The following is a 27,287-nucleotide window of genomic DNA, read 5'->3' as shown; positions in this document are numbered from 1 at the left end:
AATCAGCAGGAAAGGAGAAGGAAGCACATTTGAAGGCTCTTCTCAGTGGCTAACATGCTACTCTTTCATGCTGATTGCCTCATAGGATGCTGGAGACATAGGGGATCTACAGGACCCTGCTCACAAAAAGTACAGGGTCTAAGACTCCCCCCTCGAGACCTGGACGACTAAACCCGACTGCATCACAAAATTCAGATGTGTGAATTTTGAAGGATAGCTGTGTTTTGGTTCCCTTATTGTTTTGGGAAGTGTGAATGTAAATAGAAACTCAATTTAATTTCTCCCTCTTCCCTAGTTGCAAGTGGGGGTAGGGGAAAGCAAACTAGAATTCCAGCTCCGTCTAGCCCACAAAGGAAACTGTCACACCATCAAGTCTGCTTTTCTGTAAACTGCTTATCAATATCTCTCGCCATATCTCTGAGGAGCTGAAAATACCTCTAAGGTTTCTACTCTGGGCTGTGGCCAGCCTGCGACATCGTCATCCGCTCATACGTAGGCCCAGAGCAGTGTGCTTAGGGAACTGGCGGCTTCTCTGTGGCTGCGGCTCTGAAGCAGGCTCCACCGTACGCAGCAGAGGAAGGGGTAGAAGCCAAGTGTGTGTAAATAGAAACCACAATCTCTTCCTTAACACGGAAGAAACCCAAGCAGAGTTCGGATTCACTGGGCTCATTTGTTTACTGGGTTTTTATCCACCTTTGAGATGTTGAAACAGACCATGGAACCGTGCTTGGATTCCTGAGACTTGTAATTCTCACTTAAGAAAAATAGCAGCAGCAAGTTTCTAGCCTTTATGGAGGTGGACTAGCAAGTTTCATGTCGTTGGAAATGGACTGCCTTCAAGTCGATCCCGACTTATGGCGACCCTATGAATAGGGTGTCCATGGTAAGCGGTATTCAGAGGGGGTTTCCCATGGCCTCCCTCTGAGGTTAGTCCTCCCCAGCTTGCCACAGCTGCACAAGCCAGCCCCTACTTTGTCCACAACTGCCAGCTGGGGGGCAATGGGGCTCCTTGGAACTATGCAGCTAGCCCACGGCTACACAGGTGGCAGGGCACGTAACCCCTGAGCCACTCCCTGTGGGTTGATCTTTAGCTGGCCCTTGACACCCAGGAGGCACGAGTGGGGATTTGAACGCAGACTCTGGACTCCCAGGCAGACTCTCCTCCACACGTTTCCTTATGGAGTTGGAAAAAGCATGCTTTTTTTGGTAAAAAAAAATGGGATGCTAATACCAATATAGTTACAAAAGTGGCATATGTGCCAGCACAAAATGGCGCCCTATAAAAAGACATGCTGGTACTCCGTGCCAGTGAGTACTGTCACAAAAAAAGCCCTAGAAATAACATTGGATAGTTTCAAATGATGTTTTCTGACAGGACTGTCAGGGCATATTTAAGCATTTCATTTACCCACTGATCTCTCCTGGAAGCAGGCAAGTTGGTTGAATGAGATTTATTTCCAGTGGTCAAAGGCGTGACTTCAGGGAAATGCCTAGTTCGATGGCATCTCCCTCAACTAGCAAAGTCTTCTATTCTTTAGACACTTACCTGTGAGTAAGTCCCATAGAACTTAGTGAGGGATACTTCCGAGTAGACATGCATAGGGTTATTTATTTGTTTGATTTATATCCCGCCCTTCCTCCCAATAGGAGCCCAGGGTGGCAAACAAAAGCACTAAAAACACTAAAACATAATAAAAACAGACTTTAAAATCTTTTACAACAAAACATTTTGTAAGAAAAAGCTTTAAAAACATCTTTTTTAAAAAAAGAAGCTTTCAAAACATCTTAGAAAGCAATTCCAACACAGACGCAGGCTGGGATAAGGTCTCAACTTAAAAAGCTTGTTGAAAGAGGAAGGTCGTCAGTAGGCACCAAAAAGATAACAGAGATGGGGCCTGCCTAATATTTAAGGGGAAGTGTCGGTGCCCCAACACTAAAGGTCCAGTTCCTATGTTGTGCAGAACGAACCTCCTGATGAGATGGTATCTGCAGGAGGCCCTCACCTGCAGAGCGCAGCGACTGACTGGGTATATAAGGGGTAAGATGGTCTTTCAGCTATCCTGGTCCCAAGCTGCATAGGGCTTTGCACACCAAAACCAAAACCTTAAACTTAGCTCGGTAGCTAATAGGTAGCCAGTGCAATTCTTTCACCAGCAGGGTGACACGTTGGCAACACCTTGTCCCAGTGAGCAGTCTCGCCGCCGCATTTTGCACCAGAGTTGTGCTGTAAGTGGGTATTTGCAAATGAGCTTGGCTTGCATCAGTTTCCCAGGGAGCTGAATTCAGCTTCTGTCGATGCCCTGGCATTTTGACACCTGATATAATAACATAATGTAGAATTTAAAGTATTTACATAAACATCTCATTGAGAGCACACAGTGCGGCTTGTTCCAGAGCAGGAGTTGGCACACAGGAGCCTTGTTGTAAGTGCTTGTATTTATGGGAAGCTTATGCTGAGCTAGACCATTGGTCCATCTCACTCAGTATTACCCACACAGACTGGCAGCAGCTCTCCAAGGGTTCAGAGTGAGGGCATTCCCAGCGCTACTTGGAGATGCTGCCGTGGGTTGAACCTGGCACCTTCTGCATGCAAGGCAGATGCTCTGCCACTGAGCTACACCCCTTCCCAAGCAGCAAGGCCTGAAATGATGGATCCAACGTCTTGTTTTTTTTACACTCACAGTTGGAATGTTGGTTGCCCCAGGAAACCTTTGGTCCCATAGCTCAGTGGCTGAACACATGCTTTGAACAGAGGATGTCCCGAGTTCAATTCCTGACAGATCCCTTTCCAACAAACAGCTAGCAGGTGATGGGAGGGAAAGGCCTCTGCCTGAAACCCTGGAGAGCTGCTGCCAGTCAGAGTAGGCAGCACTGGGTTGGACAGACTAAAAGCCTCAGCCGGTGGCCTAGTGGTAAATGTTTGAAGTGCCGGAGCACCCTTGGGGGTATCAATCCGTTATTAAACACAAGCCAAAGAGCTGCAGCACACAGCATAAAATCCAGTTTATTAGGATCTGCATGAGTGCAATCCTACTCATAGTTTCCTTGGCGTATGCTCTATTGACCTGAGTGGTGCTTACTTCTGGCTGGATAGCTTTAACTTGTAAAACACTTTGAGCTTTGAACAAAAGGTCTTCAGCCAGTTGAAATGCAACCTTTAGCTTTTGGTTAGAAGCGCCAGCAACCTTGACAAAGAAGTGCCAGCTTTTAGACCGCTAGTGTGAAGTAGGATCCCCATCAAAGAAAAGAGAAGGTGGGTCTAGTCTCTGCTTGATTCTTGTCCTCATCCTCTGACTTCCTGTATGCTAAACTTGCCACAGACTTGAATAATAATAATAGAAATAAAATTTTATTTTTGAGTCGCCTATCTGGCCGAATAAACGGCCACTCTAGGCGACGTAAATATCATGAAAGCATCGTTATCTCCTCATCCGCTTGCTGGAGCAAAGAGAGTGACATGCTTGCCCCTGCTCTGAAAAAAGTCCCAGAGCTGTGCTCCCCTGTGTTCTCCTTCCACTACACCACTGGTCTGACCTGGTCTATATGATCCAGAGCTTCAGTTTGTCTCTCCCATTTCTACTAGGTTCCGTGGTGGAAGCTGTGCTGTACAAATGCATGCTTAAGCCGCTCCGGGACTCCACCTACGCCCAGCTGCTGGACTTCCACACCCGCGACGGGACTCTGGAGAAGCTGCGTGAGCACCAGGCCACCATGAGGCGGCAGAGCCTGGCCGAGCTAGGCGTCACAGCCAGAGTGCCCGACGGGTCCGGCCTGGAGCGTATCCAGTCCAAGCTGAGTCTGATGCACCAGGCTTACTCGCCCAAGAAGAAGGCGACGCAGATGCTCCAAGTCTGCACGATGCTCTACGAAGCCATGAACCAGACCGCTGGCAGGACAGGTAGGGAGGCTTGGCAGCAGCAATACGCCTCAACAGTACAGATATTGGCAAATTCTGACAAAAACTGAGGCAGCAGCAGAAATTGCTGATGTTTGCTTTTTCATCCCATGTCTGGAATGAACCTGCAGCAAATGCAGAAATGAAATTGCTGCTAGTTTCATGCTCATGGGAGGCGGAGTCCAGCAACATCTGGGCTAGTCCCACGCTATGGTCTGAAGGCACATGAGGCCATTGCCCTGGTGAAGCTAAGGAGGTCTGGGTCTGGTCAGCGCCTGGACGGGAGACTGCCTGGGAACCACATGTATGCCGCCTTCGGTTCCATGGTGAAAGAAAGGCAGGGTATAAATGTAACTAACAAACAAATAGATAACATCTGGAGTAGGGATAAGCAAATCTGTCAGTTTCAGTTCCTTTCACTGTCTCATTTTTCTAGTCTTTATTTCAGCTTTCCATGTTTCCCCATCAGTTTGCGATTTAAATGTAATTTGATCTAACATACACATTTTTGCAAAACAATTTTCCCTTAAATAATGCAATTTTGTATATAATTTTCAGCAGTATATGCATTTTTGTACACTTTCCCCTAGCATTGTGATTTTTGCACTTAGTACTTGCCAGAAGAACTGCATTGCAAAATTCAGAGAAGTGCAAATTTTGAAGGATGGCTATGTCTTGCATATTGGCTGTGTTTCACGTCTTGGAAAGTCCAAATTTGGTAGGTTCGCCTTTAAATGCGGACTTCATTGAATTTCTTCCCCAACCCTAAGCAAGGAAGTTATTTTCATTTGTTTGTCCTGAATTTTCTAACATTCAGCTTCACCAAATATCCCAGAGTTCTAGCATTACGAGAGAGGAAGATGAACTTTTCTCTGTCCACTTTCTCCACCCCATGCAGAATGCCTAATAATAGGGCCAGCTCTGATAATGCTCGTTCACTTTCTATTTTTTGAAGAGCCTTTTGGGGCTGACGATTTCCTGCCAGTGTTGATCTACATGCTGGTGAAGTCCGATGTGGTGTCGGTGCAATTGGACGTGGAGTATATGATGGAACTGATGGATCCCAGTCAGCTGCAGGGTGAAGGTAACCTAAAAATTTATATCAAATTTGGATCTATTTCCCAGGCTTTGCTTCCTCTGTTGGGTATCCTGCAATTATCTGGATTTTTGCTGGGATTTGGATGTCCTGCTAAAGCTTAAGGTTCGTGTCTCTAGGAGACCCCAGAAGTTACTGCCTTAAGTACAAGGTCTACAGTCCGAGTGCGGAACCTGTTGGACTCCAGCTTCCATCAGCCCCAGCCAGCATGGCTATTGGTCAGGGATGATGGGAGTTATAGTCCAGCAGCATCTGGCAAGCTACTGGTTTCCCCGCCCTAGAACAGAGGAACCCAAATGCAAACTTTGATTAAAGGGTTAAATATTTTGATATTGCACTCTGCTTCTGGATTGCGAGCATTGGGGTTAATTGAACGGCACAGATGTGCACTGAAGTGCATCAAATGCTTATTTCTTTGTCAGCAGGTATGGGATTACTGTTTTTATGTTTGCTTGAAGAATAATTCTGGCTATCGGAGTGACCATCTGGTGCTTAGGTTAACAAGAGACTAACAGCAGTAGGCAAAATGTTGCTTTGTGATTAAACCAGGCTTGTGTACGGGCCTCAGGCCTCTGATCTGACATTACCCAAAGTATTCCTGAGCTTGCACTCCCCATGTTGATGTTGGTATCTGTTCTCTCTTCCTCTCATGCTATAGGCGGTTATTACCTCACTACCTGGTTTGGGGCCCTTTACCACATTGAGAACTTCCAGCCAGCTGCCATGGTGTCGCGGCAAATCAGTATTGAGGCCCAGCGTTCCATCCACCAGTGGCATCGGCGACGGACCATCCACCCCCACCAAGCTAACCGGCGTCATTCACAGGTAATGCTGAAATCTGTGAAAGGAGTGCCAGGGTGAGGGGGGGAAATGAGAGCAAGGGATTGTGGGAGCTAGGGCTTCTGGTTCCTCTTCCAACAGTGGGAGGAGGTGTGGAGACCAATGGACTAGGCTGGCTGGGGGCCAGATCCCTATCTCCCCCACCCCCCGCAGGCCAAATTTGACAGGTGGGTGAGACGGATCATCTGTCAGTCAGCTGACATCACAATGATGTCTGGTGACCCTTCTTGCCTGTACAGTTTGAAATCAATCCATGTAGGCAAAGGCCCAGTCAGGAAAGCGCAAACAATCAACTGATCATCGGGTCTTGTGGAGCACTTTGTGAAGGGCAAAATCAGCTGATTGGTGGTGCCTGCAAATCCCATTTCAGCCAAGCCAGATCTTACGCTTGACATCATATATGACAACAAGTGGGTGTGGCTTGGGTGAAATGGCCTGGCAGGTCAGATGGGGAGGCCTGGTGGGGCCTAATTAGACCCACAGGCTTGAGCTTCTCCATCCCTTGACTAGGCCCTGTGTAGATGAAATGTTTAACCATGATTTATGTTAGCCTTCAGAAACCTGGTGCTCTCCAGACATTTTGCACTACAACTCCCATCAGCCCAAGTCAGCATAGTTGACTAAGCGGTGTTCCTCACTGGTTGGTGTAGTTACTGTTTTTATTTAAGTTGTATTTTAACAACATTATTGTATTTTAATGTTATCTCTTGCTCCAGGATTGTGTGAACAGTGCAGAGCAGGTTATAAATTCGTATATTTTAATTATGGATGTTTTATCGTGTATTTTTACAGGTTTTATAAGTGATTTATACTTGTAAACTGCTTAGAAATAATTTTTGCTTGTAAGCAGGATATTATAATACCAATAATAGTTGTTCTTGTTGTTGTTTTAAATTAATAAATCAATAAAATAGTCCAAAACATTTGCAGGGCACCAGGTTGGTGACGCCTGCTTTAGATAGATGCACTACGTGAGGTAGGTTCACAAGATGCTGTTTCTGTTAGCCATGTTATTTGTTACATCTGCACCAAACAAGCTGGTTGCCCTGGTGTTTCTCTCCCAACACTCGCTCTGAGGAAAACTTTTAGCTTCCCAAGGCAAACTGTGGTTTCTCCATTTGTTTGTCTGGGTTTTCAGCCAGGGTTAAGGCAGTAAACTGTGGTTAGGGATTACCATGGTTAAGCATGATGTCTGCCTTGGGCCCTAGAGCAGAGGGGCCTGGGAATAAGGGATCCTGGGGTTCTTTCCTGGTGTGGACAGGAATGGGGAAGGGGGGGACATTTTTTTGAGTTGGAAGTTGAATGTTTGATATCACAGGGCACACTCCTTTGAGAAGAGCAACATCTGAGACGAGAGACCAAAGTGGCAGCACCAATGAGAATAAGCCTCTAATAATGAACAGTTTTGCTCTCTTTCATATTATACCCCTCCCTCAAAACTGGCCACCTGATGTGGGCAACTTTGCCTAATGGTAGGCCTGGCCCTGATCCTGATTCACACCGACTCCCATCCCACCTTACTGCCTACTATTTTGAGGGCTTTTGTCACCCCGCTAACCATTTGCTTCCCCTCCCTTCAGAACATCCTCTACGTCTCCTTCTGCGAACCTTTCAGCAACCAGAAGGCCATCTCCATTCCCGCTGACATGACAACGGCATCCATGTGCACGGTGTGTGCCGAGAAGTATGCCATCTCCGATCCTGGGGCCTACGGCCTTTTCTTGGTGTCAGGTGACTCCTCTCAACTCTTGGCCGAGGACAGTTGCCCTCAGAGACTCCGCTTGGATATCCTCCAGTCCAAAGGGGGCCCTGTGAGTTTTGTTTACAAGCCCAAAGATGGGGTGCTCCTTATTCCTCCTTCTCTCCAGAACCCCAACAGCTTGGCTGAGGCCCAAGAGTCCCTTGAAAGTCTGGACGCAGGTCCACTGGAGGCGGATTGAATACCAATCTCAGAACTTTCTAGAAACTTCCTTGAGGGTCAACCAAGATTCTGGGTTTCTGACTTGGCAGAAACGTTCGAAAAAGCGGAGAGATTTGGGAATAAAATCTCAGCCAGGAAGAGGCTCGAACAAGAAGGCCTCTGTCCTGGAGTATGAGTAAAGGTCAGGGTGGCTGTTCTTTTTCTTCACACGGAAGCCTGTAAGGATGCTGGGGCTGCCTTTTCCTACTGGTGTTGTCCTCCTAGCATTCTCTCTTCCACTTGGACCAATGCTGCCCACACTTGCAGGGTGTGCTCCGCACCCCTCAAGCCCCTGTTGCCCACCAGTGTGGACATAAGGCAGCTTCCTGTGTTAGGGCCCCTCCAGACTGATGTTCTTTCTGGTTGTGTTCTGCACCATGTCATTGACACAATCGCAGTGCATTCGTGGTGGATTTATACTGGACCGTCCACACTTCATGAGTTCGTTCTGCAATGCTTCCCCAGCGTTACTGCTGCCTAGAGGGGTACTCTTGTACTATAGCGGGACATAAAGTAAATTGGAACGTTTGCAATTCTGCCCTGTTCTGCATTAATGCCTCATTGCGCTGCTGTCTAGACTGGCAGCGTCTGGAACAACAAAAAGCTCTTTCTTTTACCTGTCCGTGCGCTGACCATGCTGTGCTCCCGGCTTCACTAACCTGGTGCCCGCCATATGTTGTTGGACTACAACTCCCACTGGCTGGGACTGATGGGAGTTGTGATCTAATAACATCTGGAAGGCAACCAAGTTGGCTGATTGCATTCAGTCTATTATGATAGCATTGGTAGCGCTTAAAATCTTTCCTAAAACTCTGTCCAGATTTCCAGTCTGAAATGTGGGCTTGGAGTTTTGGGGTGTGAGATTATTTCTTTATTTTAACCCTGAAGTGCGAGTCTCTTTGGCAGTGTTGGCTGCTGGCCATTGGGATCAGTAGGGCAGATGGCAGGGAGCCCAACCATAGGTGGAGTCAGAGCCAACTGTTGACAGGCAGAGCCAATTGATTCTAGTTTTGTTCCCCTCCTTCTCCTCCTCCTTGCTGAGTTCTATAAGGGGCAACACTGAAACTAAAGAGGAGGAAGCTGACAGGCAGGGCCACCCCGTGGACTGGTTTCAAGTAAGAAGGAATGGTTGGGATGGTTGGTGGAGCACTGCACCATTCACCCTTATGGACTCCCCTTCGCTGCTCTTTTGGGGTGTTGGTGTTTCGTAAGGATTGTGGTTTTTGTACCACACATGAGCATCTCCTAAGGAAGCTGTCAATTACTCACTGCCGTTGCGTACACAAATCTTTCCCTTCCCCACCCCACCCATGGCTCTGCCTATCCGTGCCAGTTACCTGCCATTAAACCAAGCAAGTCGCGGGGAGAGTCTTGAGAGTTAAACGATGTACTTGAAAGGTTGACGCAAAAAGGAGGGCCGGGATCTGTTCCCGATTGTCCCAGAGTGCAGGACACGGACTAATGGGCTCAAGTTGCAGGAAGCCAGATTTTGACTGGACATCAGGAAAAACTTCCTAACTGTTAGGGTGGTACGACAACAAGAACCCATGACTATCCAGCCAAATGGGCGACTAACAAATCTCATAATAAATAAATAAATAAACAAACAAACAAATAAATAAATAAATAAATAAATAAATAAATAAATAAATGACTTTGGGAGGTGATGGGCTCTCTAGCACTGGAGGCCTTCAAGAGGCAACTGGACAGTCACCTGTTGGGGATGCTTTAAGTTGTCCTGCACTGGGCAAGGGGTTGGACTCGATGGCCTTATAGGCCCCTTCCAACTCTCCTCATCTATGATTCTATGATGTAGCAACAGTAGAGAGACGTTATTTGTGAGTCAAAGCTGTGCGTGAAGAGGTTGGTCGTGGGGAGGGGAGTAGCTTGAGAAACTCAGATAAGGAGGCTGCCCTAGTTCTGAAGCAACTGTAGCCACCATAGTGCTCTCTAGATGCTGTTGGACTACAACTCCCATCATTCCTGACCATAGACTATGCTAGCTGAGGCTGATGGGAACTGGAGTCCCTAACATCACCAGGTTGTCTACCGCTTTCTAAGATCTGGAGTAGCTTGAGAGATCAGAGGGAGAAGAAGACAAAGCTTGGGGTGAGGGGTGGAGAGGTAAGCATCAGCTACATCCTCCCACCCTTATCCAGTTTATGACTCATGTTGTTTTAATCTAGCAATTCCTGCATCCGCCCAGCAGAGGGCAGTGCACATCTTCCATTACTGGCTGAGTACACACCATGCATTTAAATTACATTTAATGCACATTTAAAGCACATATTTATTTATTTATTTATTTATTTAATTTCATTTTTAAACCGCCCATAGCGAATAGCTCTCTGGGCGGTGTACAAAAGATTAAAAGTACAGAAATACAAAATATCACAATAAATAAACTGAAACAAAGAGATTTAAAATTGTAACATTAAACGCTTTAAAATGCCTGGGAGCATAGCCAGGTCTTAACCTGGCGCCGAAAAGATAGAAGCGTCGGCGCCAGGCGTATTTCTTCGGGGAGGCTATTCCACAATTTGGGGGCCACTACAGAAAAGGCCCTAGATCGAGTAACTGTCCTCCGGGCTTCCCGATGGGTTGGTACCCGGAGGAGGGCCTTAGACGCTGAGCGAAGTGACCGGGTCGGTTCATAGCGGGAGAGGCGTTCCACAAGATACTGCGGTCCCACGCCGTGTAAGGCTTTATAGGTCAAAACCAGCACCTTGAATCTGGCTCGGAAGCAAATAGGTAGCCAGTGCAAACGGGCCAGAACAGGTGTTATATGCGCTGACCGGCTGGTCCTCGTCAGCAGTCTGGCTGCTGCGTTTTGCACTAGCTGAAGCTTCCGAACTGTCTTCAAGGGCAGCCCTACGTAGAGCGCATTACAGTAATCCAACCTAGAAGTTACCAGAGCATGAACAACTGAGGCGAGGTCATCCCTGTCCAGATAGGGGCGTAGCTGGGCTACCAACCGAAGGTGGTAGAATGCATTCCTTGCCACCGTGGCCACTTGCGCCTCCAGAGACAAGGAAGGATCGAAAAGAATCCCAAGACTACGAACCTGTTCCTTCAAGGGGAGTGTAACCCCATCTAGAACAGGGTAAGCATCCACCATCTTGGCAGGGAAGGCATTCACCAACAGTGTCTCAGTCTTGTCTGGATTGAGTCTCAGTTTATTAGCTCTCATCCAGTCCATTATCGCGGTCAGGCAGTGATTCAGCACATCCACAGACTCACCTGTAGAAGATGAAAAGGAGAAATAGAGCTGCGTGTCATCAGCGTACTGGTGGCAACGCACTCCAAAACTCCTGATGACGGCACCCAGAGGCTGCATGTAGATGTTAAAAAGCATGGGGGACAAAACCGACCCCTGAGGGACTTCACAATGGAGAGTCCAAGGAGTTGAGCAATGTTCCCCAAGTACTACCTTCTGGTGACGATCCGCCAAGTAGGAGCGGAACCACTGCCAAGCAGTGCCTCCAACTCCCAACTCCGCGAGTCTCCCCAGAAGGATACCATGGTTGATGGTATCAAACGCCGCTGAGAGATCAAGGAGAATCAATAGAGTCACACTCCCTCTGTCCCTCTCCCGACAAAGGTCATCATACAGGGCGACCAAGGCTGTTTCAGTGCCAAAACCAGGCCTAAAACCGGATTGAAATGGATCCAGATAATCGGTCTCATCCAAGAGCACCTGGAGCTGACCGGCAACCACCCGCTCCAGAACCTTGCCCAAAAAGGGGACATTCGCCACCGGTCTATAGTTGTTCAGGTCATCTGGGTCTAAGGAAGGTTTCTTTAAGAGAGGTCTTACTACTGCCTCCTTGAGGCTACTAGGGACTACTCCCTCACTCAAGGAGGCATTTATCACTTCCTTGGCCCAGCCGGTGGTAGTAGTCCTGCTAGCCTTCACTAGCCAAGATGGACAAGGATCTAGAGCAGACGTGTTCGCCCGCACCAATCCAAGTACCTTGTCCACTTCCTCAAGCTGCACCAACTGAAACTCATCCAATAATGAAAGACAAGACCGTGTTCTGGACACTTCACTGGATTCGTCTGTCATAACATCGGAGTCTAGGTCCCTACGGATGCATGCGATTTTATTTTGGAAGTGCCCTGCGATGTCGTTACAGTGAGCTTCAGATGTTTCAATAGTATCTCGAGGACCAGAATGTAAGAGTCCTCGTACAACCCTAAAAAGCTCTGCAGGGCGGCAGAGAGATGTCCTGATAGAGGCAGCGAAGTGAAACTTCTTCGCCGCCCTTACCGCTTTTATATACGACTTAGTAGAGGCACTTACCAAAGCATAACTGCATCCGTCTGGAGTTCGTCTCCATCTGCACTCCAGCCTCCTTCTCTCTTGCTTCATCACTCTCAGCTCCGGGGTATACCACGGAGCTGTATGAGGTCTGCATTGAAGAGGGCGCGCGGGAGCAATCGTGTCAATAGCCCGGGCCATCTCCGTATTCCACAGTTCGACCAAGGCCTCGACAGGAGCGCCAGTACTATCAGCTGGAAAAACTCCCAGAGCCGTCTGAAAACCAATAGGATCCATAAGCCTCCGAGAGCGGACCAACTTAATAGGTCCCCCACCCTTGCAGAGGGAAAGAGTCGTAAGTCTAAAACTCAGCAGGCGGTGATCTGTCCATGACAATGGAGTAGATGAAAAACACCCCACCTCCAGATCACCATTTCCATGACCAGTGGCGAAGATCAAATCAAGAGTGTGACCCGATACATGCGTTGGGCCAGTAACATGGCTTCCCTCAAAGAATCCTAAGAACTGTAGTTTACCCCGCCCAGAGCTATAGTTCCCAGCACCCTTAACAAACTACGGTTCCTAGGATTATTTGGAAGCAGGAGCTTTAAACGTATGGTTTGGACACAGCCCGTAATGAACTAAGTGCCACTAGGGACGTAGAAGGGAGGACCCTATTCTATCCAGGTTATTTACAACAAGGATGGAGAATTTTAATCCCTCCAGTTGTTGCTGGACTTCAAGCAGCCTTAGCCATCAAGGCCAATGGTTAGAGTCCAAGAACATCTAGAGGGCCATAGAGTCCCCACCCCTGGCTTACATGTGTCAGCACCTTCTTTTCCAGTGGCAGCTGGTGGCTCCAGTGTCAGTGGGGCAATGGAATCCTCTCCAAGTTTTAGTCCAGACTTTCAGGGAGCTGTCCGAGGTGCTGAGCTCCTTGAAAGTTCACACTAAAGCCTGGAGCGCATTCCATAGCCCCACTGACGTCGGAGCCACCAGCCTCTGCTGCTCCCAGTTACTGCTCCCCTCCCACCTCATGGCTGCGACTCAACTGCTTGAGATGGGTGCATTGGGGAGGTGAAACTGGGGAGAGGGCAGGAAGACCAAGCCCTAAGAGTGGGTGAAGGGCTCGGCCAAAGGAGGGCCCATGAGAACCAGCTTGCTTGACAATAAAGCAATGCTACAAATTTCATAGGCACAGCCTGGGTCTGTCAGCTGATGCTCTGGTACTTGGCTGGGGCCCGAGGGTGGGGCAGGTGGGCATTTCTTCCCCCAGGGCCCAAAGAGAGAGACCCACCCAAGCCACAGAGCTATTGGTTGCATGGTGCAAGAGAATCCTGCAATGGTGAATCCAATGGTGGAGGAGGGGATGCCTCCCCAAAACTGACCCCACATCTCTGTGGGTTTTTTTCCAAAAAGGGAGGTCACTCCGAGTTCAGTCTCGCAGCCATCTCATAACCTGCACAGGTGTGTTCCCCTGAGTCAGGGCTGGGAAAAGACATGACAGCCGTGGAAACGGGGGCCAGCGGGGGAGGGGGGGAGAAAGAGGGAAATTCGTTCCCTTTGTGTGTGTTTTTGTCTTCTTCCAAGAAGTCATTTCCCAGCATCAGTCCTCCTAGCCAGCAGATTCCTGTGCAGGCAGGTCCGTAGCGCAGCACTCCTTGAGCCCACGCCCTGATGTTGCAACAGCCTCCTGGGCCTTCCTTTTGTGTTTTGCACAGCTAACCACAAACAGGTGTAAGGCTGCCCAAGGGAGGGGAGGGGAAAGGGTTGCAACCAGATGTTTCCGACCCTGCCTCCACCGTTTCCCACCAGCCACGTGGAACGCCGAGTGACAGACGCAACTTGTGGAAAAACAGACTTCATATTGAATCTGGTGTTTTGGTTTGTTGTGTGTGCAACGTGTCATTGACCCCCAAATAGTGCACTAGTGGTGGATTTATGCTGGACCCATCCATATGTCCTGCTTTATTAGGTGTTTTGCCACACTTCTCCATTATTGCATCTGGACTTGCACTCCAGTGCAACAAAAGTGGGACAAACACCCAGAACTGTGGCTCAGTAGTAGAGAATCTGCTTTGCGTGCAGAAGGTCCCAAGTCTGATCCCCGGCATCTCCAGGTAGGCCTGGGAAAGGAAGACCCCTGCCTGAAACCCTGGGCAGCCACTGCCAGTCAGTGCTGACAATCCTAAGGTACATGGACCCAGTCATCTGACTCAGTATTTTGCAGCTTCCTGTGTGATGAGGATGATTATGATAATGATATAAGTGGGCCGTGGCGTCTGGAGAGGGGCACTCTTGCATTGTAGCAGGACAAAAGCAGGACAAACTCTGCCCCTGAACATTTGTTGGTATAAAGGTTTACAGGGTGTCAGCTGAAAGTTACAGGGCAGGCATTGATTAGAAATGAAGTCGTGGCATGGCTGCCCTGAAACTTTTGCAGACTGGGATAGAATTGACATTGATTGCATAATTACACAGTAATACCTCAGTTAAGGAATCCTCCAGGAAGGAAGCTCGTTTTAAGGAAGGCTTTTAAAAGGTGAAACTGGTCAGCTTTGCTTTGCTATGGATCAATTTTCAAGCCTGTGCCTTTGCTATGCTAGGGTGAAACTGACAAGGTTGTGTGCCTGCTTTGCATTAAAGAGATCACTTGCTTTCTCCCAGAGCTGAGGAGGGAAGGATCCAATGCGATTTGGAGGGGGAGGGTGTGCCAGGTAAACCACCTTTAAAGCCCCTGTTGAAGCTGCCCCCACTATCTATGAGTGGGTGTAGGATCCTATTCCTATTCTTTCCATTCTATTCCTGCCTCTGGTACCAAAGTTTCTGTTGTCGAAGTAATGTCTAGGAATGCATCTACTTTGTTAACTGAGGTACTGCTGTAATAATAATACTTACTATTATTTCAGTTTGTATCCTACCCTTCCAGGGCAGCATATAATCACCCTGAGACCATCATGAGCACAAATCATCATGAATGCACAATAAAAAGGATGTCCAGAGGGGCTGTTTATCTTCAGTCGGCAAAATGCGAATCAACTGAGGCTGCAGGCATTCCATTTCATCAGTCAAAGTTGGCAACTGGAGGCTAAATTGGACCAATCCAGCAGCAAAAGGGGATTGCAGAAGTGGCACCTGTAGTGGCCCTAGGCCTCGTGGGCTGGCCATATTTGGGTGTGAAGAGTTGCAGTCGTCTTGCCCCTCTACCTCTGCTTCTATTTTAAAAGTGGTCTTCCAGGAAGTTTCTAACAAAGGTGGTAAATTAAACAACAGAAGCCTTGATTGAGGTCAAATGTTTCAGCAGTGAGGCTGGGAGACATTCTTGCATTTTTTTTAGACAACTTTATTTGATTATTTTATTTTTACATTTGCCGCCAACCCCTTCACCAGTAGGTCCCAGGACAGATCACAACAACATAAAATGCATTATTAAAAACAGTTTAAAACAAATGTTAGTTCTGGTGGATTCTTCCACGGATAATGTAAAATAAAACATTTAAAGACAACCTTTTCCTTCCCATGGTGAAGGGTACCTTTTTGTTTCTTAAATTGTAAGTTAGCTTACACTGTGGCCCTGCACAAAAAAAGCACCTCTGTTGACACTTTCATACTATAAACCTTTATTAAAAGTTTGTTTAAAAGCAGACAAATCCACTGAAATTCTTTCAGTCAGTTGATGGAGGTTCTGTTGAACACAGCTTGAAAATCGGCTTTCACAATTCTGAGAAACTCTTTACTTGCTTAAGTGTGACATCAATCAGATTGTTGATTCAAATTTTGGACTGGCAAGTTTGAAACAAAGAGACCCCCCCATCCCCAATATTTGTGTCTTGTTCCTCCTTCTTTTTTTAACCATTTGTATTCCACTACTCCCTTTTTTCCAAATAACTCTGAGCTGCTGAGGCATCCCAGGGCACCAACATTGACCATCTTCCAGTCATCAGCTGCTTCTAGGCCTGTTAAATGAGCATTCAGCCTGATTTGTTTGCAGAGAGATTAGACAACGTTGGCTATTTAATGAGCATTCATTCTGATTTGTGTGTGGGGAGATTAGAGGATGTTGCATCAAGCTTTATCCCATACATTTGTCAGTGCATTTTCCTGTCAGTTTCCTTATCACAGAAAATCCAGTCTTTGGGGGAAAGGGGGTTTGTTGTGCAAGAGAGCCAAAGCACCTTTAATTGTGCAGGCTGGACTTCCAGGGATGTGACTGAAAAGAGTGACAGTCCGGAAGCACCCATTCTCGTTGTTCTGGTATCGGGGAGGGGGCTGCTTTGGATTTGTCTAGGTCTGGTTTTCCAAAAGAGTGAAGTTTGACACCCATCCGCCCCAATCTGCGAATCTAGATAGGGAGGCACGGGAAGGGTTTGGCGGGAAGAGGACAGCGTTCATTTCTAAGGGCTTGTGCAGGAGAGGAAATTTTGCAGGTGCAGCTTCTTATGCAGAGATAAGAAAAGTTTTACCTTCCAAAGGAGCACTTTCAGCGGCCCTGGGCCCCTGCATCTGGCTAGCTTGCCTGCTGCTGTTCAGTGTGATGTTGTAGTGATGGTGTCATACTAGGACCTGGGAGACCAGGGTTCAAGTCCCTACTCAGCCATGGAATTCACTAGGTGACCTTGGGTCAGTCACCAAGGCTCAGCCTTACCTACCTCACAGGGTTGTTCTGAGGATAATAAAATTAGGAGGGGGAGAACCACATAACACCATCTTGAGCTCCTTGGAGGAAAGGTGGAATATAAACGCACTAATGAATAAAGGCAAACTGGTACAAATATTACCCTTGTTTGTTTAGAAACATTTGTAACCTGCTTAATATTAAAGGAAATTCTCTAACTAGCAAGAAATCTCTAAGTATGTGGAATGGGTGAATGCTCTTTTGGGAAATTGTTGCATGCAAACATGGGCTTCAGTACATAGTGAAGAGTGGTAGCCTAGTTGTTGTTATGTGCCTTCAAGTCGATTTCGACTTATGGCGACCCCATGAATGAGCAACCTCCAATAGCATCTGTCATGAACCACCCTGTTCAGATCTTATACGTTCAGGTCTGTGGCTTCCTTTATGGAATCAATCCATCTCATTTGGCCTTTCTCTTTTTCTACTCCCTTCTGTTTTTCCCAGCGTTATTGTCTTTTCTAGTGAACCATGTAGCCTAGCAGATTAGGTTAGCAGGCAATTAATGTGTGTGTGTGTATATGTATATATATATATATATATATATATATAAAAATAACAAATAATTAGGACTGCTACCAAGCCCTGCCCCAGAGGTGGCTCATTTTAGTAAAAGGCAGGGAAAAGATGGAGCAAAGCTGTGGCCAAGGTGTTCCCTGGTGATGTGCCAATGAACCATACATTTATTACTCATAAGGATTTATGTTCTTGGGCTTGAGAGCTGCTGATGTCAGCTTTTTTTAAAAAAAATTGAGCTATAAAGTGACAACTGCAGGTTGCAGATCCCCATATTCTACAAGGGTCTTGAGCAACTGCACCTTGGACCAGTCTAGGCACACAGGAAGTTGCCTTGTATCCACTCACGATTGGTCCATCTAGTTCAGTATTGTTCACACTGACTGGCAGTAGCTCTCCAGGATTTTCAGGTAGGATTGTTTTTTCAGCCCCACCAGGAGATGGCAAATGCAATTCAATATAAACAAGTGTAAAATTATGCATATTGGAGCAAAAAATCTGAATTTCACATATACTCTCATGGGGTCTGAACTGGCGGTGACCGACCAGGAGAGAGACCTCGGGGTTGTAGTGGACAGCACGATGAAAATGTCGACCCAGTGTGCGGCAGCTGTGAAAAAGGCAAATTCCATGCTAGGGATAATTAGGAAAGGTATTGAAAATAAAACAGCCGATATCATAATGCCGTTGTATAAATCTATGGTGCGGCCGCATTTGGAATACTGTGTACAGTTCTGGTCGCCTCATCTCAAAAAGGATATTATAGAGTTGGAAAAGGTTCAGAAGAGGGCAACCAGAATGATCAAAGGGATGGAGCGACTCCCTTACGAGGAAAGGTTGCAGCATTTAGGGCTTTTTAGTTTAGAGAAAAGGCGGGTCAGAGGAGACATGATAGAAGTGTATAAAATTATGCATGGCATTGAGAAAGTGGATAGAGAAAAGTTCTTCTCCCTCTCTCATAATACTAGAACTCGTGGACATTCAAAGAAGCTGAATGTTGGAAGATTCAGGACAGACAAAAGGAAGTACTTCTTTACTCAGCGCATAGTTAAACTATGGAATTTGCTCCCACAAGATGCAGTAATGGCTACCAGCTTGGACGGCTTTAAAAGAAGATTAGACCAATTCATGGAGGACAGGGCTATCAATGGCTACTAGCCATGATGGCTGTGCTCTGCCACCCTAGTCAGAGGCAGCATGCTTCTGAAAACCAGTTGCCGGAAGCCTCAGGAGGGGAGAGTGTTCTTGCACTCGGGTTCTGCTTGCGGGCTTCCCCCAGGCACCTGGTTGGCCACTGTGAGAACAGGATGCTGGACTAGATGGGCCACTGGCCTGATCCAGCAGGCTCTTCTTATGTTCTTATGTTCTTATGCTGGGGATTGAAGCTGGGACCCTTTGCATGCAATGCAGGGGCTCTACCACTAAGCTGCTGCAGCTCTTGCCCTGAAAATAAAGCAAGATTCCAGTCCCCATGGTTCTGAGTTAAGGGCTGGTTTCAATAGGAACACATGAATCTGCTTTATACAGACTCCGACCATTGGTCCATGCAGCTCAGTATTCTCTCTACTGACTGGCAGTGGCTATCCAGGCTTTCAGGCAGGGGTCCCTGTGATGTCCCTGTATTTTAATATCTGTAAATATGGTAAGTGCGGGTTTATTAGGCGATATATGGTAAGTAACTGAGTGAGGGGAGTACATGGGCTAGAATGCTGGAGAATGCTGGATGATGATTGGCTGAGTATTTGAATGGCTGAAGGTATAAATGAGAGGATGACAGTTGAGTTGGGGGGGAGTTGGGAGAGTCGTTATTGGAGAGTTATTTGGATGAGTTGGTTGGCAGAGTTCTGAGGGAGGCTTGGATTGTATTTGGCTGATATTTAGGCAAAATATATAAGACTGGAAACATAAAGAGTGACACTAAATGAAACCATACGCTTGTTGAACATTCCTAAAGTAATATTGTTATTTCCTGGTGTTATCAAATAAATACTTTTATTGGTTTACCAAAAGCCTTATCCTTGGCTGGGGATACACAGACCAGAAGGGAGGACAGGGTAATTACCAAGGCTGAAGGGAAACAGTATCAAATAAATGGTGGCAGCGGTGAAGGGAGATATTGTAACATCGTCAGGTATCCAGAGCAACCCAGGATTGTATGCTTTATAGACAAAGATACAAGGGGGTTGTGGACAGCAAGGGCACCCAGACACAAAGTAACAAGCCATAGGGAGACTAAGGCGAAGTCTCTAGCAATATTGTTTACAGGGAGTGACTGGTGGTGCTGCCTAGCAGTGCAATCTTGTGAGATCTGTGCTAGAGCATGTGAGAGAACAAATAAAAACCGAGATCCTGACAGGTGGTGGCCCTGGTGGGAGTATCACAGGTAGAGCCAGCTGGTGGGACCGTCACAGTCCCATTTTTGGGAACCAGGTCCCAGTAAGATCCCTATGCCTCCAGTGTCCTATAAGCCAATTAGCATGGAATGGGAGTGTGTTAGCCACTGAGAAGTGTCTTCTAGCATGCTTCCTTGTCGTTTCCTGCTAATTGGAGCCAATCAGAACGAACAGAGTTCCTCTTAGTTCCTAATTCAAAAAGCCAAGTTCTGGAGAGTGAGAATTCTGTAACTGCAGGAGAAGAGACCGTGAATCCTGATGACAGCAATTTGGTAGCATCCAGAGCTAAAGGTGTAGACACTGAATTCAGAAATTCAAGCATTGTCTCTGACAGTCAGGGCAGTCAAATTGAGACAGTGATAGAGAAACAGCAATCAGTATTAAAGCCTGGCCAGTTTATTCTATAATCTTGTAAGTGGGTTTGCTGTGAGGGGGGCATGGCTATGACTATTATGAAGGGACCCTGCACTTCTGAATTGGCCACTACATCACTGGCTACAGCTGCTTTCCCATTGCCAGTTCCAGTGGCCAAAGGGCGAGTAGCAGCACTGCCAATGGAATCTGACAGCAGGCTTTCTGCCCTCTTTGTCAGGAGTCCTCTCTTGCAAAGCTGGTTGCTGAGCAGGGTCATTAGAAACAGCTTGGTGATCCAGCACATGCACGGCGGAGCGAAAGGGAGAGAATAGAATGTCTGCTCCAAGGTCAGGGGCCACTAGAGGGGGCTCATGGGCTCTCCCTATTCCTCTCTTACCAAACTCAACGGGGTCAAAGTGTTCAAGGGCCCTTTCAGACATCCTTTATTGCACAATCATGATGGTCTGAGGTCATGATGCTGTCCAAGTCAAATGCCACCCCATTTTTGTTGCTATTTGCGTCTGCAAAAATATTGGGGCGGTCATACCATTTCCTTTCCGGTCAGTACATCTTGGGTAACTTCCTGATGAAATCCCACAACTCCATGCCACAAATGTTTGCAGGTAGCGGTTGTTTTTTGTCCAGCTTTCGTTGCACTACATCCCTTCCGGACAGCAATAATGGGGAGCATTGGGGGAGCATCACAGAACACAGAGCAGAATAAATACATCACTGGGGCTGTGTACGCACCATCCATTTGAAGCACATGGCTTCCCCCAAAGAATCCTGGGAGTTGTAGTTTACCCCACACACAACTACATTTCCCAGCACCCTTAACAAACTACAGTTCCCAGGATTCTTTGGGGGAAGCTGTGTGCTTCAAATGGTGTGCGTGTGTAGTATACATGTTAGTGTGTCAAGAACATGTTGCAGAACACAGTTGCAACAAAACACCAGTCAGGTGGGGTGTCCAGTGGCTCCTATGGATCTGGATCAGGTCTTATTTTCCTTTTACCTTCCCCTCAGTGCCTCCAGCCTGGCTCCCTCTGACTTAGGAGAGTGTGGAGTGATGTGAACAGGATCGAATGAGGGAGAGACAGAGAGGGAGCTGCCAGTCAGGCTTTTGGGAGGTATAGGCTGTGGGCACATTCATTCATTCACTGGCGGTCACTCGTGGCCGAGTAAGATTGTCTTCCAAGATAAGGTCTTTAACGGTGGGTCCGTAAGTGGATTCTGGATCCACACAGCCTCCCACAGTGAGGACATTGGTTTCCAGATGGAAGGTGGTTGCGATGAGGACTTGTTTGGCGTGCCTTCCGCTTAGTTAATTTGTCCCATTCACCCTGTATTTGCGCTTCTTCGAAGTCCATAGCACCTTTAATGACAGCCAACCTCCATTTGGGATGTTCATGGGCCAAGACTTCCCAGCTCTCGATGCTCATGTTTCATTTTTTTTAGATTCGCTTTAAGAACACCTCTAAACCTCTTTTGCACAGTAATTTCTTCCAAAGCAGCTAGAATGGTTTTTCTGGCTGCATTTTGAAGTGACTCTGCCCTCTGCTGGCCACACCTCCCTTCCCCACTGCTGACTTCAGACCTTTCAGGACCACCCACAGCAAAGCATTGGGCCAATCGCTGTCTCTGCCTGAGCCGCACCTGGAAGAAAAATGGGTTGTTTTACCAGTCAATTGTAAAATCTGCCCGAAGCCGAATTTTAAAACAAACACTCGAGGTGATCCCACCAAGTTTTACAGTAAAGGGGTTTGGCTAGCATTGTGTGCCCCCATTTTCAGAAAAGAGAGGTGGAGATGCACTGGAACTAGCACAACAGTAAATGTGGCCACATCCACACCAGACATTTATTTCACTTTAAACAGTCATGGCTTCCCCCAAAGAGTCCTGGGAAATGTAGTTTCTGAAGGATACTGAGAGTTGTTAGGAGACTCCTAACAGCCAGCCCCTCTTCTGAGGATTGTAGCTCTGTGAGGGGTTTAGGGCGTCTCCTAACAGCTCTCAGCACCCTTCACAAACTACACTTCCCAGGATTCTTTGGGGAAGCCATGACTGTTTAATGTGGAATACATGCGTGGATGTGGCGTGGCCCAGAGTGTCCTTTGTGTCTGGTGTTCCATAGGTTGCTTCCAGAAGGGTTTGTGTTACAGGATTGGGGCTCAGCATGCATGCAAGTGAACATCTTGAACATCAGGTTACCTAGTGATGGTTGGTGGAGGTCCGCTCTGTATTTTAGTCCAAACTTTTAAGGAGCTGTCCAAGGTTCTTGAAAGTTCAGACTAAAACGTGGAGCAGATTCCACTGCCCCACCGACATGGAGCCACTAGCCGCCACGGCATCTTTGCATCTGCTTAAAGCTCCTCTCTCTACACCCTGGTGAAATCTCCCTGAGGGGTGATCAACCTATGTTGCAGTACTAAGCTGATCTACTGGTATGTGATGTATTTTTGTATTTGTTTTATGAATGTCATTTTATAGTTGATTTTCTGCTGTCTGCCATCATGACAGTTTTTCTTAATGTATTGAATCCCTGTCTGGAGACACCGGTGAAATGGATGCAGCAACCTTGCAAGGGACTGGGGGCTTGCTTTTCCAATAGGTGGTCCATTGGGGCCCTTAAAACTGGCAACTCTCTGCACCCTTAACAAACTACAATTCCCAGGATTCTCTGGGGGAAATGGTGACTCTTAATGTGGCAGAAGAGTGCTTCATATTAGTAACAGCTGCGTCCCCTCCCACCTTTTTTGTTGCGGGTGGAGAATGAGATCCTTGTTAATGCCTTCTTTCACAACAACAGATGTCCCTAGGAGCCAATTAGCATGAAAGAGGAGAGTGTTGGCTACTGAGAGGAGACTTCTCAGTGGCTGACTCACCTTCTTCACTGATTGGCACCAATCAGCAGGAAAGGGCAAGGACGCCTGTGAGAAGACTCTTCTCAGTGGCCAACACACTCCCCTTTCATGCTGATTGGCTTGTAGGTTGCTGGCGACAAATGGACCCTGCTCCCAGAAAAGTACAGGGTTTAACCCCCCCACCCCCGAGATCCTACACGATTACACCCCTGGTTAAGAGGAGCATTGTCTGACTGCAGCTCCGAGTGAGTCCAATCCGGGAGCCCTGCTTTAGCCGGTGACAGCCGCTGCTCTGTCCTGCCTGCTCCCCTTGAACCCTGGGCGAATGCGCCCGGACTCTGGCTTTCAGACCTCGCGTTCCCGTCGGCCCCTTTTACTGTGGGAGGGACGAGGGGGCCTTTTCCTCCTCAAGGGGGCGTGGATTCCTCCCCAGCTGTTGCTGGTTCACCCACGTGGTTTGGACCACCTTAGGGGAAAAGTGCAATGACATGCCGAGCAGGGAGGAGGTGGGGTGGACTGGCTGCTGGGGCGGCTTTATAAGCCCTCCATGCAGCGAGCCCGCCGTGTCCACCGGCCCCCTCGGAAGCCTCCCTCGGACAGGCTCGGCTCCCCTCGAGCTCTTCTGCACCATGCTGCACCTGCTGCTGATCGCCCTAGAGCTGCTGCTGGGGACGGTGGCTTTGCGACTGAACCCTTCTCCGGTAAGGCTGAAGGTGCAGAGAGCGATTGCAGCCCGACCGATGTGGTGTGTGTGTGTGTGTCCTTAGATGTCCATATTCCAGATCGCAACTCTTGTGTAAGTGTCGATGTTGCTTTCAGAAATGCTCATCTCGCGGCGCTACAGTTCCCAGGCACCTGTCGCAAGCTATAGTTCCCAGGATTATTGGGGGGCGCTTTATATGGATGGCGTGTATGCAGTCGAGATGTCCATGAGATCTGGTAAAAGGGGGCGTGAAGTGCAGAAGTGGCATTTGAGGGGGGGTATGTGCATGTTTGGGGGGTTCAATGCCCTGCCTGGCCTTGAGTGAAAAGTACTCTGGCCCTCTTACTTCTGCTTTTATGTTATTTGTTAGTCACCTAACACAAAGGAGCCTCTAGGCAACTTCCAATCAAGTTTAAAAACTTACACAGTTGTTAAACAATAGCCATTAAAATCAATGCACGAAACAAACAACACCTCAGGGTGGGTGGAGGGCAACTTTGTTATGGTTGTTGTTGTTTTTATATTCTGCTCTTCCTCCCAGCAGGAGCCCAGGGCGGCAAACAAAAGCACTAAAAACACATTAAAACATCATAAAAACAGATATTAAAATACATTAAAACAAAAACTCTAAAAACATTTTTTTAAAGTTTTGAAGACATTAAAAAAAGGTTTAAAAACATATTGGTTTTTTTTTTAAAAAAAGTTTTAAAGCATATTAAAAAGCAATTCCAACACAGAAGCAACCCAGAGCAGCATCTTCCTCACTTTGCCTCTGTATCGGATATCACACCAATTCATGAACGTGTGGATGGCACAGCCCCTGAAATGTCAAGTATGTGGGCTGTATCCCATGTTAGCCCTACTCAGAGTAGACAAGACTAATGTAAATCCATTAATTTCAATGGGGCTGCTCTGAGTAGAGTGTAGTTGGATGCAACCCTGTGTGTGTAGGTTGGTTTTTTTTAATGCACTTTTAAAAACTGGTATTTTGTTAAGATGATCAATGTTTGGCATGACAGTTGGTTTGTTTTGGCACTTTCAGCTTGCAATCCACAAGGGATGGAACCCCAGCAAGGACTATTTTGCTCCCTGCATTTTTATCTTCACAGAAGCCATAGAAAGTCAGAACTAACACTTTATTCTTTTTTTAAAAAATATGGGGAAATTCTCACAACATTGCTGGAAAGCAAGAGTGTCTGAGAATCAAAGCAAATGTCTCTCTTGAATTTAATTTTTGGTTTTACTTTGAAATGCCTGAGAAGTGTATTCTGCACTAATGCCTTCACTCATTCGGCAGTAGAGAACTCCTTTACGGAGACTTTGTCTAACTGCTTTCTGGCCAGTAGTTTTATGAAATCTGGTTTGGATTTTGACGTCCGTTGAGGGTTGCAACTTTGATGGTTATCCCAACTGGCAAAAAATACTGTGCAAGCGTGAGACCCTCTGTTTGGCCTGGTTCTGATAGTAAGAGCGTAACTAGCTTCTCAGAGGAGGGCTAAGGTTTTGGCAAGCATGTTCCTTGGCTTTCTGAGACCACAGACACCCAAAGAATGAATATCCCTTTTGAAAAGTCAAGATGATCATGTAAAAAGAGGCCATGGTTTGGGTTTAGGAATACAGTCATGTTAACGCAGTAAAATTTTACTGCCTGGGCATATTGGTAGGTTCTGCACCTTCTTCAGGTCACTTGTGTCTTGAATAGCTGCATGCCAAGCAGACATTCACCAGATCAAGCTTTCCCTTGTTGTCTTTCTGCGGTGGGAAGTATTTGGGTCAGTCTGACGTCCCTCCTGTGTTTTCTCACCCCTCTTAAGGCTGCTGCTTCCCAAAGATCTCTGGAGTTAGGATTACGGATCTCATCACCACTGAACTCAGGTTCATCCCTTGAAATTGATTTGACTCTTGATTCAGGGTGGATCAAAGAAAACATCCTTTTTAATGCAATGCATAATTACTATACTGCCATAAGTTTTAGTGATGGCCAGTGGCTTTAAAATCAGATTAGATAAATTCACAGAAGACAGGTCTATTTTATAGCTTGTTTGCTTAAGAGCATTTCTAAACTTCTCAGTATTTAAAAATCTCAAAGCGGTTTAGAAGCATAAAACATAAACACAGTAAAACAGTATAATAAAAACAGAGATACACAAATTAAAAACTAGTATTATAAAAACAGGTGTTATTTATTCAAAACCATTTCCTGATATTTATATCCCAAGTTTCTCTTTTTTCATCATTATATTTATATCTTGTTTTTCCTCCAAGGAGCTCAGTGTGTCCTCACAGCAACCCTGCGAGGTAGGCTAGGCTGGGAGACTGATTTGCCAAAGGTGACTCCAGTGAGTTCATGGCCAAGTGGGGATTTGAACCCTGGTCTCCTGGGTCATAGTCCGACACTCTAACTGCTGCACCAAACTGACTGTCTTCTGACATGGAAGCCTTGGTGGTGTACATTTACAAGGGGTTCCCAGGCAGTCGCCCATCCAGGCACTGACCAGATCCAGACCTTCTTAGCTTCAGCAAGGTAATGGCCTTGTGTGTCGCATGCCTTCAGACTATACTCAGCCCCAGTGGTCTGTCAGTGGCTATTAGTCATGATGACTATGTGGAGCCTCCGTGTTCAGGGATAGTATATTTCTAAATGCTGGCTGCTGAGAGTAACAGCAGGAGAGGTCTTCACTTTGTGAGCTAAGTTATTATTTTATTTATTTATTATTGCATTTATATCCCCCCATTCCTCCAAGGAGCTCAAGGTGGCATATATGTTTCTTCCACTCTCCATTTTATCCTCCCAACAACCCTGCAAGGTAGGTTAGATTGAGGGGCAGTGACTGGCCCAAGGTCACCCAGTGAGCTTCATGGCTAAGTGGGGATTTGAACCCTGGTCCCAGTCCGATATTCTAACCACTACACCACACTGGCTTCCTGGAGGAACCCAGCTGGCTACTGTTGGAAGCAGTAAATGGATCTTTAATCTGACCCACCAGGGCTGTTCTTATGGCTCCGTTCTTTCCTCTGCCACAAACTTTTCTCTGTGCCTATGGCAAAGTCATTTAACTTATTCTAACAAAGGTTTGACTGTCAGGGGCACTTTGTTTATCTGGACATCCATAGACAAAGTCAACAAACGTGGCTTACATATTTGCGTATGTCGAAAACCAGGAGCATTGTGACATTTTAAGTCCCCATGTGCTGAGGCTGATTGATAACTTTAAGTGTTCTACTGTTGTTGATCTCTTCTGCTCTGTTTGCAAAGTTCTAATATTTTCTGATGTGCAGCTGACCTCTTGCAAAGCGAACATTGCTCATCTTAGCTTATGGAGCAACTGAGCTCTTGCAAGGTGTTCTGCTTTGGTCTTTCTTCTCTGATGTGCCTTTGGCCTGAAATTCTTTCTCAGAATTGACACCTCAAGGAAGAGATATCTATATAGTGCCACTGCTCCCCAAATCTCTTTCTCAAAACCTGCCTTTTTAGCTAAACCCTTAGCCCTTGCCTCTTCCTAAAACAAACAGTAATTGCATTCTTCCTATTACCCTGACCTATAAGATTGGATCCTCCTTTTATTTGTTTTAATTGCTGATTTTATTTTTTCCTTTTATGCCGCTGTTTTACTGGTTTCATGCTGTAGTTTTATTTTAATGATATTGTCTGTTGCTTTTATTTATTTATTTATTTATTATTTGATTTATATCCCACCCTTCCTCCCGGCAGGAGCCCAGGGCAGCAAACAGA

General features: G+C 46.8%; 2 protein-coding genes across 13 annotated transcripts in view; both read left to right on the top strand.

The window, feature by feature from the left end:
• RINL (Ras and Rab interactor like) overlaps positions 1-8,292 on the top strand; it is a 33,825-nt gene extending 25,533 nt beyond the window's left edge. For all 12 annotated transcript variants that reach the window (XM_061597634.1, XM_061597632.1, XM_061597633.1 and 9 more), the window contains 4 exons: positions 3,584-3,898; positions 4,851-4,979; positions 5,650-5,816; positions 7,412-8,292. In XM_061597634.1, coding sequence (XP_061453618.1) covers positions 3,584-3,898; positions 4,851-4,979; positions 5,650-5,816; positions 7,412-7,771 — 971 coding nt within the window. In that variant the 3' untranslated portion in view covers positions 7,772-8,292. The remainder of the gene's footprint in view (positions 1-3,583; positions 3,899-4,850; positions 4,980-5,649; positions 5,817-7,411) is intronic.
• A 15,016-nt stretch (positions 8,293-23,308) lies between these two features.
• Positions 23,309-27,287, top strand: part of LOC133370644 (SPARC-related modular calcium-binding protein 1-like) — a 47,735-nt gene continuing 43,756 nt past the window's right edge. The window contains exon 1 of the mRNA XM_061597234.1: positions 23,309-23,552. Coding sequence (XP_061453218.1) covers positions 23,340-23,552 — 213 coding nt within the window. The 5' untranslated portion in view covers positions 23,309-23,339. The remainder of the gene's footprint in view (positions 23,553-27,287) is intronic.

The sequence above is a fragment of the Rhineura floridana genome, chromosome 15, assembly GCF_030035675.1.
Source record: "Rhineura floridana isolate rRhiFlo1 chromosome 15, rRhiFlo1.hap2, whole genome shotgun sequence".
Lineage (NCBI taxonomy): Eukaryota > Metazoa > Chordata > Lepidosauria > Squamata > Rhineuridae > Rhineura > Rhineura floridana.
Note: the sequence above shows the minus strand (reverse complement) of the source record. Positions and strands in the feature narration are given on the sequence as shown.